At 38.5% G+C, this 10,290-nt stretch overlaps 4 protein-coding genes across 4 annotated transcripts in view; 3 read left to right on the top strand and 1 right to left on the bottom strand.

Moving 5' to 3' along the window:
* LOC126759164 (frizzled-3) overlaps positions 1-10,290 on the top strand; it is a 485,412-nt gene that overhangs the window by 415,469 nt on the left and 59,653 nt on the right. The gene's annotated exons all lie outside the window — the stretch shown is intronic.
* On the top strand, positions 405-1,164 carry LOC126759198 (gametocyte-specific factor 1 homolog). Its single transcript, XM_050473894.1, has 2 exons — positions 405-638; positions 691-1,164. The coding sequence occupies exons 1-2, from the start codon at positions 465-467 to the stop codon at positions 931-933; spliced, it is 417 nt and encodes a 138-aa protein (XP_050329851.1). The 5' UTR covers positions 405-464; the 3' UTR covers positions 934-1,164.
* On the bottom strand, positions 2,567-4,190 carry LOC126759176 (vitellogenin-1-like). The gene is made up of 3 exons (XM_050473855.1): positions 3,949-4,190; positions 3,489-3,877; positions 2,567-3,412 (listed from the first exon to the last, which is right to left on the bottom strand). The coding sequence occupies exons 1-3, from the start codon at positions 4,166-4,168 to the stop codon at positions 2,711-2,713; spliced, it is 1,311 nt and encodes a 436-aa protein (XP_050329812.1). The 5' UTR covers positions 4,169-4,190; the 3' UTR covers positions 2,567-2,710.
* Positions 8,725-10,254, top strand: LOC126759177 (vitellogenin-2-like). Its single transcript, XM_050473856.1, has 2 exons — positions 8,725-8,974; positions 9,041-10,254. The coding sequence occupies exons 1-2, from the start codon at positions 8,764-8,766 to the stop codon at positions 10,099-10,101; spliced, it is 1,272 nt and encodes a 423-aa protein (XP_050329813.1). The 5' UTR covers positions 8,725-8,763; the 3' UTR covers positions 10,102-10,254.

Raw genomic sequence — 10,290 nt, 5'->3', positions numbered from 1 at the left:
AAATTTAAATATTGCCAACTTTTTGTTTTAAGAATTAATCTTTGAAAATTAATTGAGTACTTTTTTTTTAAATCTCGAATTCAAATGTTAAAAAGCAATTTTTAAAACATCAGCTGCATTGGTAAGGACATGAAATATTTTGTTTTTATAAAAGGTACAAAAAATTGTATTATGAAGTAAACATGTAAACAAAGACAAGACTGAAATAAGATTTCAAGTCTATTAAATTTTCTGGCTACTAATCTTATTTTACATATTTAGTCCTATCGAAAAGAATAACACAAATTATGTACAATTTGCATTGAAAAAAGAATAGTAAATAATTGCTTTTAGTATGTAAACTTTTATTTAGTTTAGGAAACTGAATAGTTGGCAACTAGGTCTACACGAATCGACAGTTTTTCATCCACAAACAATTTAAAATATTTAGTAGATTGTCAGTTAATTGAACTGTAGTTGGCCAAATGGATGGAAATAAAGGTGAAGATTTTGTTACTTGTCCCTACAATAAGGCACATCGTGTCCTAAGGAGTCGTTTGCAATTACATCTAATTAAATGCCGTTTGAATTATCCAAATGTGGAATTACAAAAGTGCCCATTGAATCAATTACATTTGGTGCCAGAGGCCGAGTTCGAGGTAAGATTTTTGAATAGCGATTTAAAATTTGTAATAATGTGTTTAATTTTAGCTGCATTTAGTGAGTTGTCCTGATCGTAAAATAATTGCACATTATAAATACGTTGATGAGATGAAGTTTCTGAAGCATGACCCAATCGAAAGTGAGGAAAATTGGGATGACACTATATCTGGAAATTATAATCCTGAAACTTACGCTCGTAGCAATCAAATAATACGAAAACCCGTCGGTCCACCATCAAAACGTAAAGCATTTAGACATGAGGAGGAAGAACGTTGGCAACAGTTTGATTGATTGTAAATATAAGCGCTTTAGTTTTTATATTTATATTTATATTTATTCTTGCGATACTTGATAGTATATTTTAGTACTCATATATATTTAATAAGAGAAATGTGTACATTTTTTTTAACGGCAGTGCAAAAATATATGGAATAAATCGTTCCACAAGAGCTGAATGATTTTCAATGTTAAGGTAAAATTAAACATTTAATAAACATAATTCTGCTTATAAACTGTAGATAAGAGCTTTGTCGATATATACACCTGAAATTGGTTGGGAACACAGTAAGAATATTTTGATAGTTTTCTTCAATAAGCATATTTTTACATGAAAAATTTTGATTTTATTTTACATGTACATAAATTCAATAAGGAACACAAATTTAGTAATAATTAGTTTAATCTCACAGAGCCAATATATGTTATATTAATCCTGCTTCTGGTTTCAATCGCTCCTTCATGACTGATGTTGACCGTGATAAGTGCCTTCTTTTGCGCAGGAGCGCTCTTGCCGAAATGACTCTTTTCATTGACCTTCCAAACCGATTTCGGTAGCGACATCGTTAATTTCGTATTGTTTCATAGAGTAGGCGGCGATAGCTTCTCAATCTTTCGCTGCGCATCTTCCACTGACATGTTCTCCAACTGTTGCAACAACATCCACTGATGACATCGAATTCAGTGGCCGATAACCAGTCGATAGATTTTAAGCTATTCATGTTGTCCTTGTTCTTGCCATGCTTGGGTGAAGCAATAGCGATGGCTAATACTAAAGTCATAAAAGAGAAAATCTTCAGCAGATGCATGTAGCCATAACTTGTTTGGTTTTTAAACAACATTTTTTGATAATATGTGATGCGCTGTCGTAAGTGATAAGGGCTAAATGAATGAGGGCTTCTGGAGGTTAGGCTACTAAAATTTTATTTGTGAATGTTGATATGTATAGTATGTACATACATACAAAAATATTTCACTAAATTGCGAAATATGCGAAAAATAGTATTGTATATCAGAAGATGAGATTGAAGCTTGGTAGACGTAGAATAAACCTTGACAGAGGAGGTTGGTATTTCATTGTGTTTCTGAATCGAACAATTGCAACGCCAAAAAACGCCATTAATCGGTATAGTAAAAGGTGTTCCTCTGAAAGGTTTAATGTACATATCTCTGAAATTACGAAAGATTTAACAACCAGAATTAATCCTTACTTGTGTTTTCTTAGAAAGTATGTGCTCAAAATCAAATTTTCACTGACTAGTACTGGTATGAGGCATCTAATGCCTCTGAACGTCAAGAATGTAAAACTTCTACTGAATTTCGTAGATCTTGCTGCCATAATGAACAATATGTGATACCAAACGTGTAAAAACGTTTTGGGGCGGTGGTGAAAAAAAGTAAGGGACCATTATACTACTAACTTTTAACATTAGTTAACCAATTTTGAAATATGGTTTTGTACTTCAAATTGCCTTGAATCTATAGGTGATATGAAGTATTTTCTTCTTAATTTATAAATGTATATGATTGCAAGTGAAAATAAATATGAAATAGACTGAGTTTCCATACAAGATAGTATAGAAATAAATGCGCTCTATGGTACTGTGAAGTAGCAAAGAAATCGTAAGAATATTTAAATTCCCGAAAATTGCTTCTATAAGCATATTTTTACATAAAAAATGCTTAGTTTATTTTCTATGAAAATTCAAAAAGGTACAAAAATTATTAGTTAAAAAGTAAAGTATCCTTCTAATCTTCGATGGGAGATTCCAGTTGCTAAATTATTAGCTTATTAATTGTTGTTCTGGTTTTTGCCGCTTTTCCATGCCTGGTGTTGGCCATGATAAGTGCTTTGCTTTTGAGCGGGAGCGCTCTTGCCGAAAGGACTCTTTGAATTCACCTTCAGAATATAATCACCCTCCAAATCGAAATCGGTAGCAATACCCATGTAAGCGCGTTTGCCAGCGCCATCGTTATTTTCGTATTGGTCCATGGAGTTGGCGGCGACAGCAGGGAAGTTACGTTCATTACCTGGGCGTACAGATTCGGCGAAGTAACGAGTTGCACGCATAGTTGCTTCAATTACATTGGTAGCGCCTGGAGCAGCGGAAGCTGGACCGTTGACGTAGAAGTCGACATCACCAACTCGTTGGCGTGTTCCCATTCCACAAGTCGAAGTGTGAATGGCATCAACGAAATCAGCATCACCACGAGCCAAACCAGTTAACATATCCTTGTCCTTAGCGAACAATTTTGCAGGGTCCAAAGCTGTGATACGACGCAATTGATGACCTGTCAAACGTTTGTATTGACGTCCAGCAGCTCCTGCAACTTGGGCACCAACACCTTGTCCAACAATATGAATGATCTCTTGTGGTACATCACATTCGTTGGTCAGTTCGACGAGAGCTTTACCGATCATGTTACCGGTTTGTTCTACATCGATGAGAGCTAAACGTTTCATGTTGGTGAGGGTGGAGCCCAAGCTGATGACCTAAATGAATAAACAGAAAATAGTTAATGATAATGATAGAAAAATCATAAAATACACATTTGGTGTTAAAACTTACCACAAGGTTGCCCTTTGTGGGTTTGGGGTTCTTCCACGATTCACTGTAGTCTTCTTCACTTGAAGTGGCACCTTGATTGTCCTTATTGTTGCCATAGTCATAGTCCTGGTTATTGCTGATTGGTTGACGCTGTCCATTGTAGCGCTGCATATAAGCCTGGATCAATTTTTTGTTTGCCTTTGCAACAGAAGGAGACGACTGTGGCAAACCAGTGATGAAAATGGTTACTTCCTCATCGCCAAAGTTGGGTTGTTGCTTGGCAGTTTGGACTAGTTCATTGAGATTGGTACGCTCGGGCTGTCCATTGGGTTTCATCAAGATAACCGGCACATTACTGGGGCTCGGAACAAAGGACGGTTCTAGAGCGTGATTAATTTGCGACAAGTGATCTAAAGGAAGAAAAAATATTATATTTTATAGTACCTAAATTAGAATTAATCGAACCATTTGTAACACTTACATAGCTTCTCAATCTTTCGCTGGGCATCTTCCATTGACATGTTCTCCAACTGTTGCAAAGTGATATCCTCGACTGATGGCATCGATTCTAATTCAGAGGCCGATAACCAATCCACAGGTTTTAAGCTATTCACGTTGTCCTTGTTCTTGCCATGCTTGGGTGAAGCATTAGCAATGGCTAATACGAAAGCCATAAAACAGAAAATCTTCAGAGGATTCATACTGATCACGTTTGCAAATCGGTTTGAACTGTGCCTATAACTTAATTGTCGATGATTTATATACGAAAATGCAGTCTACCTTCGTAAGCCCTGCCAGCATAGAAACTTTTGACAGACACCTTATACATTTGTTTGCAAAAAGTTTCGGAGCATTTACATATGTATGTATAAGTAAATGCATTTAGTTTTTAGATTATATTCTGAGTATATGACTGCAGAAGGGCGTTGACCGCACCTTGAACGAGTGCTAGTGGACGGCAATGTTGCGCGTGCAATTTTGGCTGAATTGCAGTATTTGCCGGTCGGTACAACAACAACACAAATCTATAATCAACTTTGTTGCCAAAATGTGATGCGCTGTCGCAAGTGATAAGGGCTAAACGAGCCAACCTGTGCAGTGTGCAAACTCACGTATATAGTTGCTATGTGTAAGTAGTTTATTACTTTTTGTTGCTCACATATGGTATTCTAGACTCCAAACTACTGATTGCATTGAATAGTAAAAAAATATTCTTTTAGTTAGTGGAAAATGCGCAATGTTCCTAGCTATCTTTTCAATGTCTTTGTATTTGGTACAAAAATCAAGAAATGTTTTTAAGTATCCGTACTAAATAAACTGCCTATTACTATATTATCTAAAGCATAATTTCCGGGTTCATAGAGCTTAGAACCTGGGTAGGGTAGCTCACCAACTGATCATGGAAATTTATTGTTTGCGTTTGAGTAGAAACATTATTTTGTGGAGTTTGAAAGTGATGTGGTGGTACTTATGCAATAAACTAAGATAATCAATCAAACGGCAGGTGAAAGAAACTTATAAAAAGTTGTATATGATAAAAAAATCTTAATATAATAGTATCCCATTCAGTGGCGTAGCTACAACTTCGGGCGCCCGGGGCCAAGGATGTTCTGCCGCCCCCTTTGTTTACCTACCTACAAGTTTCATGAGGTGGTTCAAACAAAAGTGAATTTTTACAAAATATCTTCGATATTAAGTATATAAAATTTAGGAACTAGAAGCCACGCAAATTTTGAAGTTCCAAAATTCTCACAATACGGTTTTTGAGGAAATTTATAGTAAATTTACAAGACATCTTATTAAAAGCCATAAAAAAAACCATTTTCGCCCTATATCTTGTACACTTTGGACACAATTTGCAGGAATTTTTGCCCGAATTGGAGTTTTAAAAAACAGCGAAGATCGTTTTTCGCCCCAAGACGTGGCGCCCGGGGCGACTTTAAACCTTTTAGTACCGGGAGCCGATATATTGGCTTCAGCTGTACTTGCGAAAAGTGCCAGAGCCGATATACTCCTACTTATGTATCGACTCGCACCTTGTTGCGGTTTACTAATCGCATTGCGGGAAAACTCTATCTCAAAATAAATTTGTAATGCGTCATAAATGATCTAATTTCATTTGCAAGATAATACGCAGCTTTTTGAATCATGTAAATATTGTTTCTGGTATCGTTTTTACAAGCATTTTTCCGAACCCTTGTAAAACTGTGAAATTCGGACGAGCCTGTCGTAACATAATTTACCACTCAACTTTGAAATCCTGGACTCTCTGAACAAGTAAAAGAAAACAATTTGACACTATTTTTGCCTAACTAAAACTTTCTGGAAACATGTTGAAACAAATTGTAAACAATTGTAGTTCAAAGCTTGAGCTACGCTTACATTTACTGCGAAAATTCGATGACTCATGAGGGTTGTCAGCGGCTGCATGTGTGCGGTGACCAAGAGCGACCACCTTTTAATCCAGGGTGTTATGCGACTCCCGTGTCCATTGGATGATTTGCAACAAGGAGGTTAATTCGGCTGTATTCGCACGAAGCCTTCCCGACACCGGGCTGAATTTTGAAATAACGGTGGTCTTACCGCGTCACGGGGCTCTGGCGCGGCGGATCGTCTCGTTCCAGCTACGGCGTTGAGTAAGGGTAGTACGAAAAGGAAACAAAACCCAACAACAACAACAAAACCAAACCAAAAATTACTATCAAAAGAAAACAACAGGCACGGGTGACGGTTAAGGACAACGTCAGCATCGCTGCAGTTAAAGAGTGTGTCGTTTAGCTTCCTGGACGCACTTTGGAAGACTTCTGAGGTACGAGAAGTACTAGCGCGAAACAGGGTTAAACGCAGTATTGTCTCTCCTGCATCGAAGGAGAGCAAAGTTTGCACATCCGCATCCATTGCCACTTGAGGTAGTGGGGCTAAGAGCGCCAATCCCAACCGTCAGGCGAGGTAAAGAAAAGGCAGTGCCTTCGACCACCCAAACCGCGAAACAGAAAAACCGGCAAATAAATCCACAGGAGCCTCCCAGCTCTAAAACGTACAGATGGCCGCCTCAAATCTATTAAAAACTAGACAAGTTCAAGCAAGTGATTGATCGCAGGAATGTACCAAAGCATTAGCCAAAGGGTTTGGGTGACCTCGGAGTTTAGATATATATTTAATTCTTTTCAGATCGGACCACTATAATATGTAGCTGCTAAAAAAAACCATCAGCGATCAAAATCAAGTTCTTGTACGGAAAACTTTTTTATTTGACAAAATATCTTCACCAAATTTGGCAACGCTACAATATCCGAAGAAATTTCGCAGATCGGACCTTTATAGATCAAATAACTAAATCTGATCGATCGATCGATATAAAGATTTTGCATGGAAACTTTCTTATTTATGAAAAGTATTTTACCTTCGATGGAACCGAACTTAACTGTTTTCCTTGTTTCGAATCAATTATTTGAAATTGGTCTATAATTTCATTTGCCGATTTTTGTTTATATTATTACTTATAAGACTAAAGGGTATCCATTTCGAGTTTCCCTAGTTTTTTAAAGAAAAGACTCAGAAATTTCAAATTTATTGAGGAATGTTTATTATCATTTGAAAGCACATTTTCTGGCATTTATTTTTTTAAGATTATGTCTTTCCAACGTTGGCCACTCGACCAACTCAAAACGTGAAATTATCTGCTTACCGAAGTGTTCTCTCTATAAATCCATCAATTGATGCGCTGAGTGGGAAGTGGCAACATCTTGTTGAAACCTAATGTCGCCGAGATCACGAACTTCAATTTTAGGCATCAAATAGTCGGTTAGCCATTGACGGTTATGTTCTCACCGGCATCATTTTTGAAAATGATTCCATCGGTCCGCAAACCACACTAGCCCGTTGCTTTTATGGATGGAATGGCAGCTCTTAAATCTCTTCAGTTTGCTTTTGGTCCCAAATGCGGCAATTTTGCTTGTTTACATATACATTGTGCCAGAAATGAGCCTCATTGCTGAACAAAATTTTCCTCGAAAACATCGGATCTTCTTGGAACTTTTCAAGAGCCCATAGAGTGAAACGATGTCGCTTGGGAAGGTCGAGCGGCTTCCGTTCTTGCACTCTTCAATTTAATATGTCAATGTAAAATGCACCTAGTTGTTCCATACGTTAGTCCAAGTTGCTGCGAACGGCGCCGAATCGACTCCACGGTCTTCGTGTACACTCTCAGCTACGGCTGAGATATTTTTCTTCACTGCGTGCTGCACATGGTCTATTCGGTCGAATATTATCCAATAATGAATGCTGGTTCTCATGATAGATGATGATGTAGCGAATAATTCGCTCAATAAGTTGAGCGAAGGCGTAAGTCTTTCCATGATGAAATGCCAAACAATACTGAAAAAAATAACATGACAGCTTGACACGACTCACGCGTGATCTGTGTAGAAAAGGATATTGAAAAAGTATCTCTACTTGGATCACTCGTTATATGTCAACAAAATGCTCTGTGTTGTGTACAATTTTAATTTGAGCAATTCGGATTGGGTGGGTTGCTCATATTTCCAACTTCTTGTTTCCTTTTTTATTTATGTTCGTTAAATTAATATTGTTTAATGAATTCGCAACAACAAAACTCGTAATCTGCATGCTTTTCGTAAACAAAAGTGTTTTATTTACAAAATATAACGGAAAGGCGGTTTCATATAGCCCGTTATGCAATGGTTGTTTTGAAATGAAAATAATAATATATTCCCATATGTTGTCGTTTTGAAGAGTATTTCACATATGTTGGTAATATAAAACGCCGAAATTTCGCGAGCTCATGTGTGTGGCCAACAAAGTTAAAAAAAAAAGGAAAAAATAAAAAAATTAAAAATAAAGAAAAATTGTAAAATTACTAAACAAAAACAACAATAGTTTGATGTCAGCATGTTGCAATGCTCGCAGCCATCGGTGGGCAAGCAATTGTGTCTAGCAAGCGAGCTTATCACTTTCTTTCTTAGCTTTAATCGCAAAAAAAGAAAAAACGCACAGATAAGCGAAACTTACGTCTAAGCTGCGATTGCACGCGCAGCAGTAGTTGTAGATAGCGATTCCTTAAATGATTTACAAATCAATAAATGTATTTCTATTTCCCTGCAACAGCAGTTTTCAAAGCGAGTTCAATGCACCCGACTGAATTAACGTTTTCTCAGCATTCTGAGTTGTGCTACGCAAATAACTTTAAGGTATAAAAGCTATATTTTCCATTTTGTCAACACCACAGTTCAATTCGACTGCTCCCGGCATACGACATAAACGGTAACGAAGAGCCATGAGTCCTTTAAGTATTTTTTGTTTGGTGGCCGTGTTGGCTACAGCAACAACAGTGTGCGCTAGAGGCAACTCAATACGTGATAACCTGAAACCCACTGAGTGGATTTCGCCGCGTGAATTGGAGAATGCGCCTTCAGTGGATGAGATCACTTTCGAAAAGTTGCAGGAAATGCCGGCTGAGGAGGCTGCCGAGTTGGTGAACCAGATTTGTAAGTATTGAAGCGTTTGGTTTGGAATGTAAGATTCAAGGTAATGCAGGAAAATTTTACTTGTAGACCACTTGTCGCAGTTGAGCCGGAAAATTGAGCCCAGTTATGCCCCCAGTCCCAGCGATATTCCTGTCTACACCTACACACCCACTGGTCAGCGCGTGAACACCAAATTGAATCAGCTGGTATCCACCGTCCAACAACAACCTCATTTCGGCCAACAAGAAGTCACCATTTTCATCACTGGTCTGCCACAACAGAAACTGCGTGATGCCGCACGCGCCAACCAGAAACTCATTCAGGCTTATTTGCAAGCCTACAACGGACAAGTGCAAGTACAAGGTGGTCAAGACGCTGACTCTGAACAGGATACTTCATCGAGCGAGGAATCTTCTAACAGCAAACAGACCAAACCTAGTGGTAATTTGGTGGTTATTGATTTGGGCGCCGTCATACGCAATTTCGAAGAACTTGTTCTGCTCGATATCAACCGCGTCGGTGCTGCGATCGGTAACAGTTTGGTCCAACTTACGTCGCAAACTGATGTACCCCAGGAAGTGATCTATATTGTCGCACAAGGTATTGGCGCTCATGTTGCCGGTGCTGCTGCTCGCCAATACACACGTCAAACAGGCAACAAGTTGCGTCGTATCACTGCCATGGATCCCACAAAAATCTTTGCACGCAAACCCAACACTTTGGTCGGCTTGGCTCGCGGCAATGCTGATTTCGTTGATGCCATCCACACTTCTGCTTATGGCTTGGGTAGCGCTGCTCGTGCCGGTGATGTTGACTTCTATCCCAACGGTCCTTCTGTTGCCATGCCCGGAACTGATAACATAATCGAAGCTTCCTTACGTGCAACCCGTTACTTCGCCGAGACAGTGCGCCCAGGTAATGATCGCAACTTCCCAGCTGTCGCAGCCGAATCCCTACAACAGTATAAAAACAACAATGGCAACGGCAGACGCGCTTATATGGGTATTGCCGCTGACTACGATTTGGAAGGTGACTACATTCTGCAAGTGAACGCTAAAAGTCCATTCGGAAAGAGCGCACCCGCCAAGAAACAAAATTCCTACCATGGCATACATCAGACTTCCGGCCGCTCCTCTTCGAACAACTAAAGTGCAGTTGAAGACAAAAAAGTAAATAGCAGAGCTTTAAATATATTTCGTATTTAATTTCCCTTACATTAGAACTTTTTTATAATTATACCCTTAAATTCCGATATGATGCCGTAAAACTGTTTGTAAATAAAAGCAATTGGTATTAAACAACGTTATTTCTTAATTTGGCTAGTGCAGAAGTTAGAA

Source organism: Bactrocera neohumeralis, chromosome 5, assembly GCF_024586455.1.
Source record: "Bactrocera neohumeralis isolate Rockhampton chromosome 5, APGP_CSIRO_Bneo_wtdbg2-racon-allhic-juicebox.fasta_v2, whole genome shotgun sequence".
Classification (NCBI taxonomy): Eukaryota; Metazoa; Arthropoda; class Insecta; order Diptera; family Tephritidae; genus Bactrocera; species Bactrocera neohumeralis.
The sequence above is the reverse complement of the archived record's forward strand: the minus strand, read 5'-3'. Positions and strand labels throughout refer to the sequence as shown.

Coding starts and splice junctions, on each gene's coding strand:
- LOC126759198 (XM_050473894.1), top strand. CDS start 465: ATGGATGGAAATAAAGGTGAAGATTTTGTTACTTGTCCCTACAATAAG. Junction 639..690: donor TGCCAGAGGCCGAGTTCGAG/GTAAGATTTTTG, acceptor GTTTAATTTTAG/CTGCATTTAGTGAGTTGTCC.
- LOC126759176 (XM_050473855.1), bottom strand. CDS start 4,168: ATGAATCCTCTGAAGATTTTCTGTTTTATGGCTTTCGTATTAGCCATT. Junction 3,878..3,948: donor GCGAAAGATTGAGAAGCTAT/GTAAGTGTTACA, acceptor TTCTTCCTTTAG/ATCACTTGTCGCAAATTAAT. Junction 3,413..3,488: donor CCACAAAGGGCAACCTTGTG/GTAAGTTTTAAC, acceptor TTATTCATTTAG/GTCATCAGCTTGGGCTCCAC.
- LOC126759177 (XM_050473856.1), top strand. CDS start 8,764: ATGAGTCCTTTAAGTATTTTTTGTTTGGTGGCCGTGTTGGCTACAGCA. Junction 8,975..9,040: donor CGAGTTGGTGAACCAGATTT/GTAAGTATTGAA, acceptor TTTTACTTGTAG/ACCACTTGTCGCAGTTGAGC.